This window comes from Hyla sarda, chromosome 7 (assembly GCF_029499605.1).
Source record: "Hyla sarda isolate aHylSar1 chromosome 7, aHylSar1.hap1, whole genome shotgun sequence".
NCBI classification, from domain to species: domain Eukaryota; kingdom Metazoa; phylum Chordata; class Amphibia; order Anura; family Hylidae; genus Hyla; species Hyla sarda.
In genome coordinates, this window is record NC_079195.1 from 158,239,969 (window position 1) to 158,266,051 (window position 26,083).

General features: G+C 42.7%; 1 protein-coding gene across 5 annotated transcripts in view; it reads left to right on the forward strand.

The window, feature by feature from the left end:
* Positions 1–26,083, forward strand: part of KDM2A (lysine demethylase 2A) — a 703,602-nt gene that overhangs the window by 83,745 nt on the left and 593,774 nt on the right. For 4 of the 5 annotated variants that reach the window (XM_056531111.1, XM_056531112.1, XM_056531113.1 and 1 more), the window contains exon 2: positions 7,834–7,942. In XM_056531111.1, the coding sequence (XP_056387086.1) occupies positions 7,907–7,942 (36 nt within the window). In that variant the 5' untranslated portion in view covers positions 7,834–7,906. Of the gene's footprint in view, positions 1–7,833; positions 7,983–26,083 lie in introns of those variants that run through there. The other variant, XM_056531114.1, reaches the window with a different exon arrangement.

Here is a 26,083-nt window from a genome sequence, read left to right on the forward strand (position 1 = left end):
AGTAAGCGGTTCCCGGCAGCTCAGTCGGGCTGATCGGGACATCGCAATAAATTCGGGATGTTCAGATCAGCTGGGACGCAGGCGGAGGTCTCCTTACCTCTCTCTCGTGGCGTCCGATCAGGGATTGATTGCTCCAAGCCTGAGCTACATGCTTAAGCAATCGATCCCCTATCTGACTGATCCCTGCAAAGCTATGGCTTTGCAGGGATCAGCATAGGAGATCAGTGTGTGCAGTGTTATAGGTCCCTATGGGAGCTATAACACTGCAAAAAAAAAGTGAAAAAAAAGTTAAAGGTAATTTGACCCCTTCTCTATTAAAAGTTTTTTTTTTAAACTGTGTAAATAAAAATAAATGTGGTATTGCCGCGTGCGAAAATGTCCGAACTATAAAAAATATATAATTAATTAAATTGCGCGGTCAATGGCGTGTGCGTTAAAAAAATTCCAAAGTCCAAAATATTGTATTTTTGGTCACTTTTTATATCGTGAAAAATGAATAAAAAGCGATCAAAAAGTTTGATCAATACAAAAATGGTACCGATAAAAACTTCAGAACACGGCGCAAAAAATTAGTCCTCATACCGGCCCGTACGCGGAAAAATAAAATAGTTATAGTGGTCAGAATATGACAATTGTAAACGTATACATTTTCCTGCATGTAGTTATGATTTTTTTCCGAAGTACGACAATATCCAACCTATATAAGTAGGGTATCATTTTAACCGTATGGACCTACAGAATAAAGATAAGGTGTTATTTTTACAGAAAAATGCACTGCGTAAAAACGGAAGCCCCCAAAATTTACAAAATGAATTTTTCTTCAATTTTGTCGCACAATGATTTTTTTTTCCGTTTCGCTGTGGATTTTTTGGTAAAATGACTGTCACTGCAAAGTAGAATTGGTGGCGCAAAAAATAAGCCATCATATGGATTTTTAGGTGCAACATTGAAAGCGTTATGATTTTTAGAAGGTGATGAGGAAAAAATGAAAATGCAAAAACGGAAAAACGCTCAGTCCTTAAGGGGTTAAGTACCCAGCCAATTTTCACTGTCACTTTAAGCATCAATAACTCTGGGATGCTTTTACCTTTCATCCTGATTCAGAGACTGTTTTTTCGTGACATATTCTACTTTATATTAATGTTAAAATTTTGTCGATACTTGCATCATTTCTTGGTGAAAAATTTCTAAATTTGTTGAAAAAATTGAAAATTTTGCTTTTTTTTTACTTTGAAGCTCTCTGCTTATAAGGAAAATGGATATTACAAAAGATATTATAAAGTTGACATGTTTTTACTTTTGGAAGACATCAGAGGGCTTCAAAGTATTGCAGCAATTTTCCAATTTTCCACAAAATTTTCAAAATCGAAATTTTTCAGGGACCAGTTCAGTTTTGAAGTGGATTTGAAGGGCCTTCTTATTAGAAATACCCCATAAATGACCCCATTATAAAAACTGCACCCCTCAAAGTATTCAGAATGACATTCAAAAGGTTTGTTAACCCTTTAGTTGTTTCCCAGGAATAGCAGCAAATTGAAGGAGAAAATTCAAAATCTTCATTTTTTTACTCTGGCATGTTCTTGTAGACCCAGTTTTTGAATTTTTGCAAGGGGTAATAGGAGAAAAAGCCCCCCAAAAATTGTAACCCAATATCTCTCGAGTAAGGAAATACCTCATATAAGAGTTCGGCGGGCGCAGTAGAGGGCTCAGAAGGGAAAGAGCGACAATGGGATTTTGGAGTGTGAATTTTGCTGAAATGGTTTTTGGGGGGCATGTCGCATTTAGGAAACCCCTATGGTGGCAGAACAGCATAAAACTCCCCACATGGCATACCATTTTGAAAACTACACCCCTCAAGGCACATAACAAGGGGTCCAGTGAGCCTTAAAACCCCACAGGTGTTAGACAACTTTCCGTTAAAGTTGGATGTGTTAATGAAAAAAAAAAATTTTCACTTAAGTGCAGTTTTTCCCCCACAAATTTACCATTTTTACAAAAGGTAATGGGAAATTGAAAATGCCCCCCCAAATTTTTAACCCCATCTCTTCTGAGTATGGAAATACCCCATGTTAGGACGTAAAATGCTCTGTGGGCGAACTACAATGCTCAGAAGAGGAAGAGTCATATTTGGCTTTTGGAAATCAAATTTAGCTGAAATGGTTTTTGGTGGGCATGTCTCATTTTGGAGGGCATGGTGCCAGCACAGCAAAAAAAACACATGGTATATTATTTTGGAAACTACACCCCTCAAGGAATGTAACAAGGGGTATAGTGAGCCTTAACACCTCACAGGTGTTTCGCAACTTTTTGTTGAAGTTGGATGTGTAAATGAAGAAAAAATGCAGTTTTTTCCCCAAATTTTACATTTTTACAAGGGGTAATAGGAGAAAACGACCCCCAAAATTTGTAACCCCATTTCTTCTGAGTATGGAAATACCCCATGTCTGGACGTCAAGTGCTCTGCTGGCGCACTACAATGCTCAGAAGAGAAGAAGCGCCATTGAGTTTTTGGATAGTGAATTTGTTTGGAATGGAAGTCAGGGGCCGTGTGCGTTTACAAAGCCCCCCCCCTGTGGTGCCAGAACAGTGGACACCCCCCCCCCCCCCCACGTGACCCCATTTTGGAAACTACACCCCTGACAGAATTTAATAAGGGGTGGAGTGAGTATTTACACCCCACTGGCGTTTGACAGATCTTTAGAACAGTGGGCTGTGCAAATGAAAAATTACATTTTTCATTTTCACGGACCACTGTTCCTAAAATCTGCCAGACACCTGTGGGGCGTAAATGCTCACTGTACCCCTTATTACATTACATGAGAGGTGTAGTTTCCAAAATGGAGTCACATGTGGGTGAGGGGGTCCATTGTTCTGGCACTATGGGGGCTTTGTAAACACACGTGACCTTCAATTCCGGACAAATTTTCTCTTCAAAAGCCCAATGGTGCTCCCTCTCTTCTGAGCATTGTAGTGTGCCAGCAGAGCACTTTACATCCACATATGGGGTATGTTCTTACTCAGAAGAAATGGGGTTACAAATTTTGGGGTGCTTTTTTTCCTATTTTCCCATGTGAAAATGAAAAATTTAGGGTAACACCAGCATTTTAGTGACATTTAGTGGGGTGTTAAGGCTCACTATACCCCGTTCCATGAGGGGTATAGTTTCCAAAATGAGGTCACTTGTGTTTTTTTTTTTTGTTTGTGTTTATGTCAGAACCGCTGTAAAATCAGCCACCCCTGTGCAAATTACCAATTTTAGGCCTCTAGTGTACATAGTGCGCACTCACTCCTGAGCCTTGTGTGCCTGCAGAGCATTTTACACCGACATATGGGGTATTTCCGTACTCAGGAGAAATTGTGTTACAAATTTTGGGGATCTTTTTTTTTCCTTTACCGCTTGTGAAAATGGAAAGTATGGGGCAACACCAGCATGTTAGTGTAAAAAATTCATTTTTTTTACACTAACAGGCTGGTGTAGCCCCCAACTTTTTCTTTTCATAAGGGGTAAAAGGAGAAAAAGACCCCCAAAATTTGTAGGGCAATTTCTTCCGAGTACGGAAATACCCCATATGTGGCCCTAAACTGTTTCCTTGAAATACGACAAGGCTCCGAATTGAGTGCCATGCGCATTTGAGGACTACATTAGGGATTGCATAGGGTGGACATAGGGATATTCTATGCCAGTGATTCCCAAACAGGGTGCATCCAGCTGTTGCTTAACTCCCAGCATGCCTGGACAGTCAGTGGCTGTCCGGAAATGCTGTGAGTTGTTGTTTTGCAACAACTGGAGGCTCAGTTTTGGAAACACTGCTGACAATACGTTTTTCATTTTTATTGGAGGGGACAGTGTAAGGGGGTGTATATGTAGTGTTTTACTCTTTATTATGTGTTAGTGTAATGTTTTTAGGGTACATTCGCACTGGCGGGTTACGGTGAGTTTCCTGCTAGGAGTTAAAGAAACTTCAAGAAACTTACTGAAAACCTGCCCGTGTGAATGTACCATGTACATTCAGATGGGGGGTGGTGGCAAACTTCGTGCTGTTTCAAAACTACAACTCCCAGCATGTACTGACAGACCGTGCATGCTGGGAGTTATACTTTTGCAACAGCTGGAGGCACACTGGTTGGAAAATCTTCAGTTAGGTTCTGTTACCTAACTCAGTATTTTCCAACTAGTGTGCCTCCAGCTGTTGAAAAACTACAACTCCCAGCATGTTCTGATCGCGGATGGGCATGTTGGGAGATGTAGTTATGCAACAGCTGGAGGTACGCAACTACAACTCCCAGCATGTCCAGACATCTGTTTTGCAACATCTGGAGAGCTACAGTTTAGAGACCACTGCACAGTGATCTCTAAACTGTTACCCTCCAGATGTTGCAAAACTGCAAATCCCAGCATGCCCAGACAGCAAACAGCTGAGTGGGCATGCTAGGACTTGTAGTTTTGCAAGAGGGCTACAGTTTAGAGACCACTGTATAGTGGTTTCAAACTGTAGCCCTCTAGATGTTGCTAGGCAACTCGACGGCTTCCGTAGAGTCCAGGGAGCTGTGTCTCCGTCCTCTTCTGCCGCTGATCTCAGTCGCGGATCGTCGCTCTGCTGCCACCGCTGAGTAAGTGGACTTCGACGCCGATCATCGTCGGTTTCGCCATTCTGCTCCGCCTACAGTGGGTGGGCAGAACGGGGAAACCGAAAGTTAACCCCCCGCCCCCGATCTGCTATTGGTTGTCACGTTTATACGGCCAATAGCAGAGATAGGAGGGGTGGCACCCCTGCCACCTCACTCCTATCCCTTCAGGGGGACCAGGGGTGTCTTGGATAACCCCGATCCCCTTTATTTTCCGGGTCACCATAGACCCATATGACCCGGAGTTGAGCAAATCGCAGGTGTGAATTCACTTATTTTCCGCGATCGTCTACAGGGGGGGGGGGGGGGAGGGGGTGGTCTGATGACCCCCATGGGCATTTGCACGGGATGCCTGCTGAATGATTTAAGCAGGCATCCCTTCCGATCCCCGCCCGGTGCGCGGCGGGGACCGGAATTTTCCTTAAGTACCAGGGGGTCATGACGACGTACGCTTACGTCAAGGATCCTTAAGGGGTTAAGGGGAATATGGGCTGGGTCCTTAAGGGGTTAAACATTTTATTGAGTTTTAAGCCTATCTTTCATTAAGTGGTCTTACAAAGCCAATGGAGTGCTATCAACCCTTTTATCTAATATGATTAACACATTAAGGACACGCACTGTAAATGTACAGCGCTGCAGCGAGTAGCTTTGCAAACAGCGCTGTACATCTACGGCACAGCTATGAGGAGCAGGAGCTGCACTCGCTTCATGCACAGCGGGTCCTGGCTGTTAGCAGCCGGGGACCCGCCTTTTATGGCGGACATAGTCATTCGTGCTGATTTACGCCATTAACCTCTCAGATGCTGTTATCAATATAGATTGCGGCACTTAAAATGGCTGATCTGATCGCCCGCGACACTGCCACAGGGATCATATCAGCCAAGATGGCGGACGGAGGTCCCCCCACCTGCCTTCGTCCGTCTCCTCTGGTTTTCTGCTCTGATCTGCCTTCCAGCAGACCAGAGCAGAAGGTCCCCGTATAATACTGATCAATGCTATACCTATGGATAGCACAGGAGAGTATTAGCAATCTGATGGGGACTAAAAAATTGTAATATAAATTAATAAAATAAAAAAAGCGTAAAAAATTATAAATAATACTTATTTGATATGGCAGCCAGGGCTGTGGAGTCGGACGAAATTTTGGGACCTGGAGTCGGAGTTGGCAAACAATGCACCGACTCCGACTCCTACTAAATTTAGATTGGAATAAAAAAAAGCAAGTTTAAATGTCCCAATTAACAAAAAGTTATAATTAATGACTTCTCTACTGTAAGAATAAAGATCAATGCATGCAGTGCCTCACGTAACCGCAAAACGAACACGTTAAGTGGCCGTGAAGAAGCATGCTTTTCATGTGCTTTACTATATGGCGCACAATTAGGAGCGGCAATACTTATACTTTCCATAGTGTTGTGTTCTGCTGTTACAGGGAACACATGGGTAACCTAGCCTCTCACTGATAAGGGATTAAGTAAATTTGTTTTTTGCAGGACTAGAGACACTTGTATAAGTGAAGGGAATGAAGGGTCAATAGTTCAAGACTGAAGCTGTAAACCATTGGAAAAACTGCTGCCATTCAGCTAAGGCTATAAAAACTTGTAAACTCGATTGTTAGCTTAAAGGGGTACTCCACCCCTAGACATCTTATCCCCTATCCAAAGGATAGAGGATAAGTATCCCGGGAGCCGTCCTCTTCTGCCGCAAGAGGTCGCCACCCGCCGATCACCGTCGCCTGCAGCCTCCGGACGGGTAAGTGATCTTCGGCGTTCGGTCCGAGTCGTTTGTCCTGCCCTGCCTATTGTTGGTGGGCAGAACGGGAAAAACGAAAGTTAACCCCCCCCCCCCCCCCCCCCGCCCCCGATCTGCTATTGGTGGTCGCGTCTAGACCACAAATAGCAGGGATAGGAGGGGTGGCACCCCTGCCACCTCACTCCTATGCCTTCAGGAGGATCGTGGGTGTCTTAGACAACCGCGATCCCCCTTATATTACGGGTCACCATAGACCCGTATGACCCAGAATCTGCGCAAATCGCAAGTGTGAATTCACTCGCCGACATGGGGGGGGTCTGATGACCCCCTTGGGCATTTGCGCGGGCGGGGACCGAAATTCCCACGGCGTATGGATATGTCCTGGGTCCTTAAGTACCAGAAAGCCAGGGCATATCCATACGCCCTAGGTCCTTAAGGGGTTAAGGCCAAAATGGGCTGTCTCCTTAAGTGGTTAAATAGGCAGCTTAGACATTTAAGTGTTTGTCTCATGATAATTCACTCTCCCTGCTATGCTCATGGCGATTTAAACACACGGCAGTCTATCACTGTGCGGAGTGGGGAGAGTAAATCAGGATAAATAGAGGGACCAGAACACGAATGCTGGACTGGGAAAGGAAATCTAAAGTTTGTTACTGTCATCACAGTTAAAAAGTACTTGTCATGATCTTGTTAAATTTTATAATCCTCCCAGTTCACTGCCCCCATCATAATAAACCACCCCCTACCTTTATTTTTATATTTTTTAGTTTTTTTAGTTTTCTACCTTGATATTGCTCTGTATTTTCTGCTCTGTCTCAGTCAGAGTCACAGACTGGGAACGAGTGCTACCCAGCAGGTGTGACATCATCTGAAGCCATACAGGGGAGAACATCCTCCCTCACTCTGCTACACACAGCCCAGAGCAGTGAACTGTGTCAAATGAGCCATGATTGGCTAAGGCTTCACCTCCCCCTCGCCACTCAAGACTGCTTTTCCTGATTTTGGACTTTCTTCAGGCCAGCAGTGGTCCAAAGTCTGTGGGGAATTTGCTCTTGGCAAGTCTGGAGACACCGCGTGGCAGCTTTTTTAAACCCTATTAAAACATAGAAAACTTCTTTTTTTTTTTTTTTTTAACACAAAGATAGATTTTATTATTTACCATAATGAGTGCAATAGCAAAAAATTTTTTAGACCGTGCCAATTTAAACATTGCAGTACTATGCAGCACTGATGTGCAGGGATATCAACACAACATTGCTTTGGGTTGTCCTGCAGGCCTGGAATTTTACAAATATCGTTGTCACTGGCACATTAACATTGCACCCTTTTTATGGCCTTACATTGTATATTGTAGAGTGTTTAGTAAGAGATTCCACATTCACTGTAATTTTATATGCCCTGATAATGAGTGTCTTTCTTTACAAATATGACAATTTATCTTATGTGTGTCACCAGGTGATTGAAGAGTCTGAAGATTCCTTAGGAAAATCAGATGCTCTTGCTGTTGTGGGGCAGGAGATTCTGAGAGATGGAAGACGAGCAAGCACATTATGGCCGTAGACTGGTGTGTGGCGCCCTCCTTTCTCTTCTTATGAAGTCTTGTGGTTTGTTCTTCCAGTATTAAAGTCATTTACCTCTTTTAAAGTATTAAATCTATTATGCTGGTTAACTCAGGGGGTCCGATGAGTTAAAGTGGCGGTGAAGGGTCCCCTTACCTGCCTCTGTCCACTAGAATGCCAATTTATAGTAAAGCCCCTCCCCTTATAATAAAAATCACCCATTTCCCATTTTAAATAAATAAATAAACCTATTTAGCATTGTGGACTAGTCAGACCTACTAAAATATAATGTTTATTATCCTACACGGTAAACAGTGAAAATGTTGGGGGGAAAAAAATAATCCAAAAATGTAAATTTTTTTTTCGTCACCTTTTTATTTTTGGGAATTTTTTTTTCAATGTGATCAAAAAGTTCTGTCAAAACAAAAATGATACCAATAAAACTACAGATCACATAGCCCTGTATACGGAGAAATAAAAAAAGTTATGGGGTTCAGAAGAGGACAATTTTAACCTCAAAGGACACAGCCCATTTTGGTCACAAACACAGACAATTTTATTTTTGCATTTTCCTTTTTTCCTCCTTGCCTTGTAAGAGCCAAAACGTTTATATTTCCATCCACTTAGCCATATGAGGGATTGTAATCTGCCTGACCAATTTCACTTTGTAATAACATCACTCATTTTGCCATAAAATGTATGGCAAAAAAATATATATATTATTTGTTTGGGGATAAAGGGGCATGGTGTAGTGAAAACAGGGTGTTGTCTTATTGAAATAAAGTGTGACATATCCCCTTTCTGCATAATCGGGCATGATGATATATAATTGTTACAGTTTAGTGAGCTCTTCTGTAGCACAGGTGAGCATCCTTGAAGCTGGCCAGGGACCAATCGCAGCAGTCCCCTGCCAGTGCTCGCTCCTATTGGTCGGTCAGTACCAATAGGAGTGCCTTTCCCATAGTCTCTACCCTACCCCCCCCCTCCCTTTTTGGTGCTTCGGTCTGTGAGGCAATTAGAGGAAAGGAGTGGCCCCAGCTCAGAGGGGACAGTTAACAATATATATGATGCATTGACCGCAGCGTCTGTTAGGGTTACAGAGGGAGGCAGCCCCCTCTATTCCTCATGTGATTGTGGGGAGCTGATGGTAGCCATGTCAATCAGAGGCCTGACAGTGTTGTCATGCCTATGGAAGTTTGAACTGCCGTACTAGGCTTGTCAGTGTATCCCTGACAAGCATATGCATAATACAAGGCAGCTCACATGCATACTGCATTGTATTATGTGTGATCAGTGCGAAAATAAAAAAAGGTGTTAAAAAAATGTGAAAAATAAATAACTAGAAATAATCTAATATGAAAGATAAAAAATTTGAAAACCAATCATATGCCCCAAAATAGTCCTACTGAAATGGTTAACTCATCCCACAAAAAAAAAAAAATCCTCACACAGTTGAGTCAGTGAAAAAAAAAAGCTACCTGCAGAATAAAACTGCCAAGTCATTTGTACCACACGGTGTAGGGATGTCCCGATATTGGTATCGGGACAGATACTGGACATTTGCAAGAGTACTTGTACTCGTGCAAATGTTCTCGATAACTAATCAGATACCTCCCAGCGGAACTCCCGCCAGCAGGTATCACGGAGGTGCGGTAAGCCTCCTGCACTCTCAACTGCCCTGTGCCCCCTGCGCCCACTCCCGAGATGTGCGTCATAGCTGGGACCCGCATTAACCTTTTTAGACGCTGCGATCAAAGTTGATCGCTGCGTCTCAAAGTCCTCAAGTTAACAGCCGGTTAGCTCAGGGATTCTGATCGGAGGTCCTTTACTGTGCAGCCAGCCATTGCAGGTAGTAGTAAAGGAGTGCTGATAACACTGATCAATGCTATGCTATGGCATAGCATTGATCAGTGTATGTAATCCACAGATTGCATGTAATAAATACCCCTTTTTTCCCTTTAACCTGTTGGGTATGGAGGGCGTATGGATACGCCCTCGCGTCCCGGTACTTAAGGATCACCGCCGCTCACCGGTGATCAGCGGTGATCAGACCAGGATGACTGCTAATATCTATCAGCAGGCATCCTGTGGCAATGTCTAGGGGAGCCAAAGGCTGTGTGGCCATGCTGGGAATTGTAGTTTTGCAACAGCTGTAGGCACACTGGTTGGCAAACACTGAGCTAGCGTCTGTTTCCTATCTCAGTGATTCCAACCCGTGTGCCTCAAGCTGTTGCAAAACTACAAATCCCAGCATGTACAGTATGTCAGTGGATTCTGGAAGTTGTCATTTTTGCCACCGCTGAAGGTTTGCCCCCCCCCCCACCCCAGTTTGAGCTGCGGCAAATTTTCCGCTGCAGCTCAAACTCCCAGCGGAAAACTGTGATCCCCTGCCTGCGTGAATGTACACTACACTAAAAAATAATAGTAAAACACTACATATACATCCCCCTTACACGCCCCCCCCCCCAATAGAAATGAAAAATGTCTCATGCGGCAGTGTTTCCTAAAGGGAGCCTCCAGCTGTTGCAAAACCACAACTCCCAGTATTGCCGGACAGCCATAGACTGCCCTGGTTATCTGGGAGACTTGCAACAGCTGGAGGCACCCTGTTTGGGAAACACTGCTGTAGAGTTTCGGTGGAGACAAGCCCCATCCTTGTAACCGGGTCTGCCTCTATTGCAAATACCTTATTTAGACCTCAAATGCGCATGGCGCTCTCTCACTTCAGAGTCCTGTCTTATTTCAAGGCAACAGTTTAGGGCCAAATATGGAGTATTTCCAATTTTGGGGGGATTTTTCTCCTTTTACTCCTCATGAAAAGGTAAAGTTTGGGGTTACACCAGCATGTTAGTGTAAAAAAAATAAAACATTTTACACTAACATACTGGTGTCGCCCCATACTTTTCATTTTCACAAGAGGTAAAAATAGAAAAAGACCCCCAAAATTTCTAACGCAATTTCTTCTGAGTACGAGTATGCCCCATATGTGTAAGTAAAATGCTCTGCAGATGAACTACATGGCTTAGGAGTGAGAGAGCGCCATGTACATTTGAGGCCTAAATTGGTGATTTGCACAGGGGTGGCTGAAGAAAAAAAACGCCCACATGTGACCCCATTTTGGAAACCACACCCCTCACGGAACGTAACAAGGGGTATAGTGAGCCTTAACAACCCACAGGTCTTTGACAAATTTTCGTTAAAGTCGGACATGAAAATTAAAAATGTGTTTTTTTTCCCCATGAAATGCTGGTGTTACCCCAAATTTTTCATTTTCACAAGGGGTAATAGGAAAAAAGCCCCCCAAAATTTGTAACCCCATATGTAAATAAATACCCCATATGTGGGTGTAAAGTGCTCTGCGGGCGAACTACAATGCTCAGAAGACAAGGGGCGCCATTGGGCTTTTTGAGAGAGAATTAGGCTGGAATTGAAGGCTGTGTGTTTACAAAGCCCCATGGTGCCAGAACAGTGGACTCCCTCCCAATTTATGTTAACCATTTTTGGAAACTACACCCCTCACGGAATGTAACAAGGGGTGCAGTGACCATTTACGCCCCACAGATGTCTGACAGATTTTTGAACAGTTGTCTGTAAAAATGAAAAATTTTATTTTTAATTTGCACAGCCCACTGATCCAAAGATCTGTCAAATGCCAGTGGGGTGTAAATGCTCACTGCACCTCTTATTCAATTCTGTGAGGGGTGTAGTTACCAAAATAGTATGCCATGTGTTTTTTTTTTTGACTGTTCTGGCATCATCGGGCTTCCTAAATGAGACATGCCCCCAAAAACCATTTCAGCAAAATTCGCTCTCCAAAAGTCCAATGTTGCTCCTTCCCTTCTGAGCCCTCTAGTGCACCCGCAGATCACTTTTACATCCACATATGAGGTATTTCCTTACTCAAGAGAAATGGGGTTACAAATTTTGTGGGGCATTTTCTCCTATTACTCCTTGTGAAAATGAAAAGTTTGGGGTAACACCAGCATTTTAGTGTTAAAAATCGAATTTTTCATTTTCACGTCCCACTTTAACGAAAGTTCGTCAATCACCTGTGGGGTGTTAAGGCTCATTGTACACCTTGTTAAGTTCCTTTTTTTTTCTGTTCTGGCACCATAGGGGCTTCCTAAATGCGACATACCCCTCAAACACCATTTCAGAAAAACTCACTCTTCAAAATCTCATTGTTCCTCCTTTCCTTCTGAGCCCTGTAGTGCACCCTCCGAACACTTCACATACACATATGAGATATTTCCTTACTCGAGAGAAATTGGGTTTGGGGGGGGGGGCTTTTTCTCCTTTACCCCTTGCAAAATTCAAAAACTGGGTCTACAAGAACATGCGAGTGTAAAAAATTATTTAGAATTTTCTCCTTCACTTTTCTGCTATTCCTGTGAAACACCTAAAGGGTTAACACACTGAATGTCATTTTGAATTCTTTGAGGGGTGCAGTTTTTATGATGGGGTCATTTTTGGGATATTTCTAATATGAAGGCCCTTCAAATCCACTTCAAAACTGAGCTGGTCCCTGAAAAATTCCGATTTTTTGAAAATTTTGTGAAAAATTAGAAAATTGCTGCTGATCTTTGAAGCCCTCTGATGTCTTCCAAAAGTAAAAACATGTTAACTTTATGATGCAAACATAAAGTAGACATATTGAGGGACATTTATCAATGTTTGCTTATGTATTCTTTTTTTTAGTAATTTTTTCCTTACTTTTTTTTTGCTTATGTGCGACGTATTTATCAACTGGTTTCAGCCTGTTGATAATTTTCTTTCACGTAAGCAATTTTTCCTTTTTTACTTTAGTAGTAGCTTTTTCTGCTCCATGTTTGAGCTGGAGTAAATTTAGTCAATTTTTAACGCTGTTGCGACTTTTTTTTGCGCAGTTGCGACTTTCGCAGTTAATAAATACCTGACTACCCGTAGTCCATTTTAAAATTATTACTACATAGTAGATTTTAGGAAAACTTGCTTTTCTCGCTTTCCAGTCAAAATGTCGCACGAAAAATCGTGTAGTCGCAGTTGCGACAATTTTGCGACAATTATAGTAAAGAAAACCTGACTAAACCCGTTGATAAATGTCCATAATTGTGTATGTGAATCTGTATATAATTTATTTGGAATGTCTATTTTCCTTACAAGCAGAGAGCTTCAAAGTTAGAAAAAGTGCAAAATTTAAAAAAATTCATAAAATTTTGGAATTTTTCACCAAGAAATGATGCAAGTATCGACAAAAAATTACCACTAACATAAAGTAGAATATGTCACAAAAAACATTCTCGTAATCAGAATGAAAAGTAAAAGCATCCCAGAGTTATTAATGCTGAAAGTGGCCGTGTCAGAATTGCAAAAAATGCTCCTGTCCGTAGGGTTATAATGGTCTCCGTCCCCAAGGGGTTAAAGAAAACAAAAAAACCCTGTCATGTGAAATTGAAAAATTATTGGTAATTGTATCGGTGAGTACTTAACCCCTTAACGACGCAGGACGTATATTTACGTCCTGCATCGGCTCCCGCGATATGAAGTGGGATCGTGCCGCGATCCCGCATCATATCGCGTCGGTCCCGGCGCTCATCAACGGCCGGGACCAGCGGCTAATACCACACATCGCCGATCGCGACGATGTGCGGTATTAACCCTTTAGAAGCGGCGATCAAAGCTGACCGCCGCTTATAAAGTGAAAGTGACCCGGCTGCTCAGTTGGGCTGTTCGGGACCGCCGCGGTGAAATCGCGGCGTCCCGAACAGCTTACAGGACACCGGGAGGGCCCTTACCTGCCTCCTCGGTGTCCGATCGGCGAATGACTGCTCCGTGCCTGAGATCCAGGCAGGAGCAGTCAAGCGCCGATAACACTGATCACAGGCGTGTTAATACACGCCTGTGATCTGTGTAAAAAATCAGTGTGTGCAGTGTTATAGGTCCCTATGGGACCTGTAACACTGCAAAAAAAGTGTGTTAATAAAGGTCATTTAACCCCTTACCTAATAAAAGTTTGAATCACCCCCCTTTTCCCATAAAAAAAATAACAGTGTAAAAAATAAAATAAAATAAACATATGTGGTATCGCCGCGTGCGTAAATGTCCGAACTATAAAAATATATCCTTAATTAAACCGCACGGTCAATGGCGTACGCGCAAAAAAATTCCAAAGTCGAAAAAAGCGCATTTTTGGTCACTTTTTATACCATTAAAAAAATGAATAAAAAGTGATCAAAAAGTCTGATATAAACAAAAATCATACCGATAAAAACTTCAGATCACGGCGCAAAAAATTAGTCCTCATACCGCCCTGTACGTGGAAAAATAAAAAAGTTATAGGGGTCAGAAGATGACATTTTTAAACGTATAAATTTTCCTGCATGTAGTTATTATATAGGTTTGATTTTGTCGCACTTCTGGAAAAAAATCATAAGTAGGGTATCATTTTAACCGTATGGACCTACAAAATAATAAGGTGTAATTTTTACCGAAATATGCACTGCGTAGAAACAGAAGCCCCCAAAAGTTACAAAATGGAGTTTTTTCTTTGATTTTGTCGCACAATTATTTTTTTTTCCTTTTCGCCGTGCATTTTTGGGTAAAATGACTAATGTCACTGCAAAGTAGAATTGGTGACGCAAAAAATAAGCCATAATATGGATTTTTAGGTGGAAAATTGAAAGGGTTATGATTTTTAAAAGGTAAGGAGGAAAAAACGAAAGTGCAAAAACTGAAAAACCCTGAGTCCTTAAGGGGTTAAAAAGTATCGGTACTCTGTCTTAAAAAAATATGGGGACATCCCTAACACAGTGTATACCATTAAAGAAAAAAAAATCGCAAAAAGTTTTTCCACCTCTTTCCCATTTTTTAAGTAAAATAATGTATTAAAAAATAAACATAATCATATGCGGTACCGCCGCGTATGTAACTGTCTGAACTATTAAAGTATAAGCTTAGTTAAACTGCACGGTCAATGGCATACAAGTAAAAAAAAATACCAAAGTCCATACCAAAGACCAAAATTGTGCATTTCTAGTCACTTTATATACCATAGAAAATTTAAAAAAAGTTATCAAAGTCACATCAAAACTAAAATAAGCAAAATGCGCAAATTAACTCTCACATAGCCCCGTATGTGGAAAAATAAAAACTTTATAGGGGTCAGAAGAGGAAAATTTAGAGCATACGAATTTTGGTGTATTTAGTGGTGATGATAATTTTTTTTTTTTTAAAGTAGTAAAATAAAATAAAACTTACATAGGTTGGGTAGGTATCCTTGTAACTGTATGGACCTACAGAATAAAGATAAGGTGTCTCTTATTTTTTTTTACTGAAAAGATCACTGCGTAGACCCCCAAAAGTTACAAAACGGTGGGGGTTTTTCAATGTCACCCCACAAATATATTTTTTATGTTTTGCCTTAGATTTTGTTATGAAATGATTGATTGATTTCATTACAAAGTACAATTGGTGATGCAAAAATGAAGCCTTTTATATTGGTCTGTTGGTGCAAAACTGAAAGCGTTAAGATTTTTAGAAGGGCAGGAGGAAATAAAAAAAAAAAGTGCAAAAATGAAAATTGGCCTGGTCCTTAAAGGACAAGTATCATGAAAAAAATACGTATCCCCCTAATCCAAGGATAGGGGATAAGTTTTAGATCTCACGACCCTCGCCCCCTCAATATATATATATAAAACTCAATGTGTATGTGTTTATGTTCCAGCATGACGTCCAAACGGCTGAAGATATTAACATGAAACTTGGCACACGTTACTTATATGTCAACAACAAACATAGTATAGGTAATTTAACCCTTACTCACCCCCATTTGCCAGTGGCAGGGTTCTTGTTGAAAGTCCCATTCAAGTCTATGGGAAATATATGTTACTGCATAATTTCCAAACGGCTGGAGATATTTCGATAATACTTGGTCACATGTTACTTATATGTCCATTTAAAATATAGGATTTTTAATTTAACCCTTAACTACCCTCATTTGTGAGGGTTGGGGTTTTTGTTTAAAGTCCCATGCAAATCAATGGGAAATGTACGTTCCCACATAACTTCAGTATGGCTGGAGATTTTTGAATACCTGGTACACATATTACAGGTTGGGAGAGGAGGTGGGGATATGACAACAATGTAGGAGGACGGGATATGAAGTCAAAAGCTTCCTCAATTGTTTATTTTCCTCCCAAACAAGGATTAGGAAGGAAAAACCGGGTACTCGGCTAGTATAGCTATATGGGAGAGCTGTTCGTCAATCTTTGGCTCTTCCATAGAACTATATAGAGAGGTGGCCCCTGCTCCGGGCGCGGATCGTGACGTGCTGCTGTGAAGGAGAGCCGGGGGCTCTAAACAGATGATCGGGGGGGCCCCAGTGCTCGGACCCCCCCCCCCCCCCCCCTGCGATCTAAAACCTATCCCCTAAAGCTAAAATGGGCTTGGTCCTTAACCCCTTAAGGACCAATACAATAAGGCCTGTAAGCCCCTTAAAGACCAAGCCTGTTTTTTCAAATCGGGAATATCTGACTTATTAGAGAATAGCTCTGGTAACATTTTGCCGTGCGCTGTTGTTTTTGACGGGAGTAGCTTGAGGAAAAAAAGTTGCATGAAGTATTTTTCCTCCCACTATTCTCCCCTGGTTCCCCAACGAACGTCACACTGTGGTGTCACAACAGCAGTGTGAAAGAAGCCTAAGGCTCCTTTCACACTATGAAATAGTTCCGTTTAGGAACGTCCGTCAGAAGTTTCGTCACTATATCGGGGAAAACCGGCTGTTACAAAACCCCCGACGGCTGTGACTAAATCGCATTGCAGCCTAAGGGGTAACGGACGATTTTCCCAGATATAGTGACAGAACTTCTGACGGAAGTTCCTAAACGGAACTATTTCATAGTGTGAAAGGAGCCTAATTCTGACATTGTTTTTTTCTTTTTTTGTCACAAGTTGTACTTTATGCACATAGTAAAAGAAAGCCAATTATCATTTGTAATTTTTTATTTACAATGCAAAAAAATCATAAAATATCAACAAAATCTTTTTTAAATTTTTTTTATTTAACAGTAATAGGTTGCATATATTTATACTTACTGAGCAAATAGTTTCTGAAACTTATACTTAAAGGAGTAGTCCGGTGCACACTTTTTTCATTGTATCCCGTCCGGGCTGCAAAATAAAAGAAAACACACTTTATTTTACCTGCCAACGAGCCCCCGGAGTTCCGGTACAGGTGTTCGGTCCCCGGGCTGTATTCTTCTTACTTGCTGTTAGCCTGGCACGTCACACGGAGCTTCAGCCTATCACTGGCCGCAGCGATGTCCCGCCTCGGCCAGTGATAGGCTGAAGCTCCGTGTGACGTGACGGGCTAACAGCAAGTAAGAAGAATACAGCCCGGGAACCGAACACCTGTACCGGAGCTCCGGGGGCTCATTGATTGGCAGGTAAGAGAAAGTGTATTTTCTTTTATTTTGCAGCCCGAACGGGATACAATGAAAAAAGTGTGCACCGGAGTACTCCTTTAAGATGTCTACTTAATTTTGACAGCATTTATTTGTTTAAATTAGTATTTTAAATGAACTAATATCCTAACAATTTTACTTGAAATTTAGAAAATTTAAAAATTTTAAAAGTATATAATTTTTTTAAATGTGCTATGCAAGGTTTGCAGAAACTTAGAGGTGATGAAACATAGGAATCTACCCCCCCCCAAATTACCCCCTTTAACCCCTTAAGGACGCAGGACGTTTGAGTACGTCCTGTCAAATCCCGGCCCCCCGCCACTAGCTGGAGGGGAGCCGGTGCCCGATGCCTGCTGAAATCGTTCAGCAGGCATCGCGGCATATCGCCCAGTGGGGTCATGATGACCCCCCATGTTGGCGATGGCCGCAGATCGCTGGACAATTCAGTCCAGCGATCTGCGGCAGATTCCGGGTCAATCGGGTCTCCGGTGACCTGGAATTACAGGCTCTTTGAGGCGCTTTCTGCGGGTGTCACTTGCGCAACCCGCTCCTCCCCCCTCTTCCGGAGGACGTGAGCGGGTGCGGGACGTGCACCCCGGGAGCTGGGGACCCCGATCCCCGGCATCAATGTTGGGATCGGGGCCCCAGGAGCGGCGGCGTCGACGACGAGGGACTGACCTGCAGCGTGGATCGTTGGTGGTGAGTGACAGCCTCCTGCTGTTGCTTAGCAACAGCTCCCAGCATGCAAAAAGGGCATGCTGGGAGCTGTAGTTATGCAACAGCAGGAGGCAGACCACCACAACTCCCAGCATGCCCTTATGGGCATGCTGGGACTTATAGTTTTGCAACAGCTGGAGGCACATTTTTTCTATGGAAAAGTGTACCTTCAGCTGTTGTATAACTACAACTCCCAGCTTGCTCAAACAGCTAAAGTGCATGCTGGGAGTTGTAGTGGTGCATCTGCTAGTTGCATAACTACAACTCCCAGCATGCCCGTTGGCTGTCGGTGACTGCTGAGAGTTGTAGTTTTGCAACAGCTGAAGGCACACTGAGTTAAGTAGCAAACAGTGTGTCTCCAGCTGTTGCATAACTACAATCCCCAGCATCCCCAGCCAAAGTAGCATGCCTCCAGCTGTTGCATAACTACAAGACCCAGCATGCCCATCCGCTGTCCGTACATGCTGGGGGTTGTAGCTTTTGCAACAGCTGAAGGCACACTGGTTGCAAAACACAGAGTTTGTTACCAAACTCGGTGTTTCACAACCAGTGTACCTCCAGCTGTTGCAAAACTACAACTCCCAGCATGCACTGATAGACCGTACATGCTGGGAGTTGTAGTTTTGCAACAGCTGGATGTTCCCCCCTCCTCAATGTGAATGTACAGGGTACACTCACATGGGCGGAGGTTTACAGTAAGTATCCAGCTGCAAGTTTGAGCTGCGGCATATTTTCTGCCGCAGCTCAAACTGCCAGCGAGAAACTACTGTGAACCCCCGCCCGTGCGACTGTACCCTAAAAACACTACACTACACTAACAAAAAATAAAATAAAAAGTAAAAAACACTACATATACACACCCCCCTACACACCCCTCCCCTCCCCTCCCCAATAAAAATGAAAAACGTCTGATACGCCACGGTTTCCAAAACGGAGCCTCCAGCTGTTGCAAAACAACTACTTCCAGTATTACCAGACAGCCACTGACTGTCCATGCATGCTGGGAGTTATACAACAGCTGGAGGCACACTGTTTGGGAATCACTGGCGTAGAATACCCCTATGTCCACCCCTATGCAATCCCTAATTTAGGCCTCAAATGCGCATGGCGCTCTCACTTTGGAGCCCTGTCGTATTTCAAGGCAACAGTTTAGGGTCAAAAATGGGGTATCGCCGTACTCGGGAGAAATTGTGTTACAAATTTTGGGGGTATTTTCTGCTATTACCCTTTTTAAAAATGTTAAACTTTTGGGAAACCAAGCATTTTAGGGAAAACATTTTTATTTATTTTTTTTACATATGCAAAAGTCGTGAATCACCTGTGGGGTATTAAGGTTCACTTTACCCCTTGTTATGTTCCCCGAGGGGTCTAGTTTCCAAAATGGTATGCCATGTGTTTTTTTTTTTTTTTTTTGCTTGCTGTTCTGGCACCATAGGGGCTTCCTAAAGGTGACATGCCCACCAAAAACAATTTGTCGCTCCTTCCTTTCTGAGCCCTCTACTGCGCCCACCGAACAATTAACATAGACATATGAGGTATGTGCGTACTCATGAAAAATTGGGTTTCAAATACAAGTAAAAATTTTCTCCTTTTTACCCCTTGCAAAAATTCAAAAATTGGGTCTACAATAACCTGCGAGTGTAAAATATGAAGATTGTGAATTTTCTCCTTCACTTTGCTGCTATTCCTGTGAAACACCTAAAGGGTTAAAATGCTGACTGAATGTCATTTTGAATACTTTGGGGGGTGCAGTTTTTATAATGGGGTCTTTTATGGGATATTTCTAATATGAAGACCCTTCAAATCCACTTCAAACCTGAACTGGTCCCTGAAAAAAGCGAGTTTCAACATTTTGTGAAAAATTGGAAAATTGCTGCTGAACTTTGAAGCCCTCTGGTGTCTTCCAAAAGTAAAAACACGTCAATTTTATGATGCAAACATAAAGGAGACATATTGGAAATGTGAATCAAAAAATTTTTTTATTTTGAATATCCATTTTCCTTACAAGCAGAGAGCTTCAAAGTTAGAAAAATGCAACATTTTCAAATTTTTTATCAAATTTTGAGATTTTTCACCAAGAAAGGATGGAAATTACCACAAAATTTTACCACTATGTTAAAGTAGAATATGTCACGAAAAAAAACATCTCGGAATCAGAATAACTAAAAGCATTCCAGAGTTATTAATGTTTAAAGTGACAGTGGTCAGAATTGCAAAAAATGGCCGAGTCCTTAAGGTGAAAAAGGGCTCAGTCCTTAAGGGGTTAAATCCCCCCCCCCCCCTCAAATTACCCCAAATTTTTTAAATCGGACGTGTCCCCTTATTTGGTAACTTGAAGCTGATTCTGAGACAGTTTTTTTTCGTGACATACTGTACTTTACATTAGTGGTAAATTTTGTTAAATATATTCAGCGGTTTTTGTAAAAAAGACAAAAAAAATCTAAAATTTGGCAAGAAATGCAATTTTCTAGATTTTACTTTTTCTGCTTGTGCGACGAATAGAGTGGCCACATTGTTGATGTGAATCATTAATTTGGTGCGGTATGACTATGTTCCCATCATTTGATAACCCCTTAACGACCATGGACGTAAATGTATGTCCTGGCTTGGCAGGACTTCCAGGACGTACATTTACGTCCTGTGTATGACCGCGAGCATCGGAAGGGTGCTTGCATCATACACAGCAGGTTCCGGCTACTAGCAGCAGCCGGGGACCCGCCCGTAATGGCCAACATCCGCGATCGCGCGGATGTCCGTCATTAACCCCTCAGATGCCGTGATCAATATAGATCTGCGGCATTGCGGCACTTTGATTGGATGATCGGATCGCCCACAGCGCTGCCGCGGGGATCCGATCATCCAGCATGTCAGCTGGAGGTCCCCTTACCTATCTCCGGCCGTCTCCCGGGGTCTTCTGCTCTGGTCTGCGATCGAGCAGAAGATCACCGATAATACTGAGCAGTGCTGTGTCGTGTGCATAGCACTGCACAGTATTAGCAATCAAAGTATTGCTATAGATAGTCCCCTATGGGGACATAAAAAGTGTAAAAAAAAAAATAAAAACAAAATAAAAAAAGTGAAAAATCCCCTCCCCCAATAAAAATGAAAATTGTCTGTTTTTCCCATTTTACCCCCAAAAAGCGTAAACATTTTTTAAAATAAACTTATTTGGAATCTCCGCGTGCGTAAATGTCCGAACTATCAAAATATAATGTTAATGAGCCCATACAGTGAATGGCGTAAACGTAAAAAAAAGTCCAAAAATGCAGCTTTTTTGTCACATTTTATTCAAAAAAATTAATAAAAAATTATCTAAAAGTTTTATACAGTGGTCCCTCAACATATAATGGTAATTCGTTCCAAACGACCCATCGCTTGTCGAATCCATCGTATGTTGAGGGATTCGTGCAATGTAAAATGTGCATTTAATACTCCGCTGTCCCCGCCGCTCTGGACCGTGTCCTCACCGCTCCCGATGCTGTCCCAGGGGCTCCCGATGCTGTCCCGCTGTTCCGACATCGTCTTTGGGATCCTCCGGCTTCTTCCTAATCTTCTCCAGGGTCCGGGCCTGGCTTTCTGGTGACGTTATTACGCTGCTGCACCGGCACTGCGTGCGTAGCGACGTAATAACGACGCCCGACAGCGAGGCCCGGACCCTGGAGAAGATACAGAAGACGCCAGAGGATAGCGAAGTGGACCCGGAGCAGTGGGGATAGGTAAGCGAACTGCTATACGACAGAAGCTTAAGCATTTTGCGCTGTCGGATAGCAGTTAATGCGATGGCCCCGACATATAAAAGCATCGTATGTCGATGCTGACATTGACATGCGATGGCCTCTAAGAGGCCATCGTATGTCGATTTGATCATATGTCGGGGCCATCGCATGTCGAGGGGTTACTGTATATGCAAATGTGGTATCTAAAAAAAAGTACAGATGATGGCGCAAAAAATGAGCCATCATACCGCCCTATATACTGAGAAATGAAAAAGTTATAGGTGGTCAAAATAGGGCGATTTTAGATTATGGATTTTGTACAAAAAGTTTTAGATTTTTTTTTAAGCGGTACATAAAATATAAGAGTATCTAACCATGGATATCATTTTAATTGTATTGACCCACAGAATATAGAACAGATGTCATTTTTACCGTAAAGTGTACAGTGTGAAAACAAAACCCTCCAAAATGTGCCATATTTTGGTTTTCATTAAAATTTTCTCCCTAAAAAAATTAGTTTTTGTGTTCGCCGTACATTTTATGGTAAAGTGAGAGGTTTCATTACAAAGTACAATTGGTCATGCGGGTCTTTAGATGGAAATATAAAAGCGTTCTGGATTTTAGAAGTCGAGGAGGAAAAAACGAAAACGCAAAAATAAAATTGGCCTGGTCCTTAAGGTGAAAATGGGCTTGGTCATTAAGGGGTTAAGGAAGAAGTCCATTTTGACCTTAAGTACCAGAGTATTTTTTGCAAATCTGACCATTGTCACTTTATGCATTAATATCTCTGGGATGCTTTTACTTAATCTCGGAAAAAAAAAATCATGTTTTTTCATGACATATTCTACTTTTGTACATTTTTGTCGATACAGTGATCCCTCAACTTACAATGGCCTCAACATACAATAGTTTCAACATACAATGGTCTTTTGTGGACCATTGTAACTTGAAACCAGACTCAACATACAATGCTCCGGACAGTTCATATCTGCGAAACGTGTCAATGGCTGGAAGAACAGACCAATCAGAATGGGCATTCACTGGTAAAACACCTGTATTCCTGAAGGGCATGCACTGACTGGCTGTCTGGTAGCACCCCCTACAGTAAAGGGAGGTATTCAATGTTCTGTACTTCTCTTAACCTGTGCCAAAGTTAGCTGTTCCTTTGGACACCAGGTGGGGGCGGCTCCATTTTACTATTTCGGGACACTGTGTGTACTGTACAGGACCCTGAAGAAGCTCCTGTCCTCTACATAGACAGTGATTTACAGCTCAGAGCAGATCTTTCTTACTTTTATATGTAAGGACTTGCTTTATCTATATTAGTTATCTACTTATTTTTCTTTAATCCTCACTTTTTCCTATTTTTGGATGACACTTTGGAGCTTCAGAACCAATTACCAGGTTTCCATAGACTTATGGTCTCAACATACAATGGTTGTCCTGGAACCAATTAATATTGTAACTTGAGGGACCTCTGTACTTGCATCATTTCTTGGGTGAAAAATTCCAAAATTTCATGAAGAATTTGAAAATGTATCATTTTTCTAACTTTGAAACTCTGCTTGTAAGACAAATAGACATGCCAAATAATTGATATCGATTCACATATACAATATGTTTATTTTATGTTTGCATCATTAAGTTAACATGATTTTACTTTTTGAATATATTAGAGGGCTTCAAAACATAGCAGCAATTTTCCAATGTTTCACGAAAATTTCTAAATCTGAATTTTTAAGGGACCAGTTCAGTTTTGAAGTGAATTTGAGGGTATTTATGTTAGAAATTTCCCATAATGGACCCCATTATAAAAACTGCACCACAGAAAATATTCAAAATGACATTCAAAAAGTTTAACCCTTTAGGTGTTTCACAGGAATAGCAGCAAAGTGGAGGAGAAAAATCTAAATCTACATTTTTTTTTTTTTTACACTAACATGTTCTTGTACAGGGCCGGCCTTTTGGGGTGTGCGAGCTGTGTGGCCGCACAGGGCACCATAGGAACAGGGGCGCCGGGCAGCCGACACAGCTCGCAGGCCCCCCACCACTACACTATATATTGCTGCCTTTATCTGCAATAATGGTTTACATAGACCCATCAATGCAGCACCACAGGCAGCCTACAGTCTAGCTGTGAAGAGAAGAGCAGGACGGTGAGGGCAGTGCAGTCACATGGTCCGGAGGCCCCTCCCACTGTCACTGTGCACTGACCAAAGCTTCTGTAATATGCAGACCGAGGGGAGGAATAGGAACAGCCTGCACCTCTCCTGCTGTGTGCTCCTGTCAGAGCTGCCGCTGACCACTGGTAGGAAGCTGTAAAATCTAATGTTAATGGTGCCATAAACCTGTCTACACAAGACTCTAGCAGCATCGGACCATGGATGCTTTCCTACAGGCATTTAAAAGCTAGAGTCCTGTGCCTTAGACATGAGGCACTAAATGCAAAATGCCTGAAGGAAAGATTCCTCATCCAGTGTTCCCCAACCATGGTGCCTCCAGCTGTTGCAAAACTACAACTCCCAGCATGCCTAAACAGCCAAAAGATGTCTGGGCATGCTGGAAGTTTTAGTTTTGCAACAGCTGGAGGCACACTGGTTGGGGAAAACGTTCTTAATCTGATGCTGCAGTAAAGTATATGTCCTGTATATAGGGTCCATGTGAGTCCCAATTTATGAAAGTAAATAAGGAGAAATAGGACACCGACACTTCCACCACTAGTAATCAAGCCGCACTTCACCTAGATTGAATGCCTAACTTCAGCGCACCCCCCCCCCCCCCCCCCCCCCCCCCGATTACGGTTGTGCACGATGCTGTAAAATGTTCATATGTAGACTTATAGAAGAAAAATGCAGAAGCCAGCACTCGCCATTCAGGGGTCGCTTTTATTCATAGGATATGGTACCCTGCCCGCTGATGTACCACCGATGCACTGTATCCTATGAATAAAAGTGACTACTGAATGGTGAGTGCTGGCTTCTGTATTTTTCTTCTATAAGTCCAATTTATGAAAGTCATGAGGTACTACCACATTGCTTCCACTCACTTATATGCTCCTCATCTATAGCTGGGTTCCTAATGATTACTAACAGTAAGTGTTCCAGGCGCTAAAATTGTTTCGTACTTTCTGACCGCCAGTGCACATGGGGATAGGCGTAGGTGCGTGGATGACAGGGAAAATGTAAGGGAGAAGCGATCACAGCAAGTAACATGGAGCTGGTGGAATGAACCCTGCCTGTGGGGATGAGGAAGTAGAGCACCACAAAATTAGTAGCTGCCGCACACAGCAGTCCTGCGGATCACCAAGCGCTCCTCACATCCTGGGCTAAACTCGGGGAGCTGTCGGCAGTGAGCATCACGGAGCCCTGTCCTGCTGCAGCCACGGGTCTGAATAAGGGGGACTGGTGAAGGGGGGAGGGTCTGATTAAGGGGGACTGGTGAAGGGGGGAGGGTCTGATTAAAGGGTGAAGGGGGGGGGGGAGAGGGTCTGATAATAAGTGACGGGACTGAGTAATAAGAACATGGGACTGGTGAAGGGGAAGGGTCTGATTAAGGGGGTCTGCATCTGATTAAGGGGGACATGGTACTGGTGAAGGGGGGCAGGGGACTGATTAAGGGGGACATGGGACTGATTAAGGGGAGGCAAGGTTTTCATTGAACGGGTGGCCAATGGTTTTGGTGATGGGAATCGTTAATTTCTAACGATAATTTGTTTTCCCTTAGTCCTAACAGTAGCACAGATGGGGTATTCTACCCCCCGCGAACTGGTAGGACAGATGGAATTTTTATTGATTAATAAACTAATTAACAAAACACTCCCACAATACCCTGTATAAAGGAGGGGGTCACCCTCTGTCCCCTTGTCTTGTAACAAGAAGAACTAAGACCTAAAGAGAATAATAATAATACTAGGGAGGGAAAGTTGTGCTACTGTTAGGACTAAGGGAAAACAAATTATCGTTAGAAATTAACGATTCCCTTACGTCCTAACCAGTAGCACAGATGGGGATATGGCAAGCAGAATACCCTATGAGGGAGGGCTCTCATGCCTGGCGACAGATAATACTGACCGTCCAAAGGAAGAGTAATCGGCAACTCTACTATCAAGCCTGTAGTGGGTGATAAAGGTGGAGAGTGAACTCCAGGATGCAGCCTTGCATATGTGTTCCAAGGGAACTAAATTCCTTTCCGCAAAGGAAGTAGATACAGACCTGGTAGAATGAGCTCTTACGAACTCAGGAGGCTCCATATTCTGAGATACCATTGCTTCACA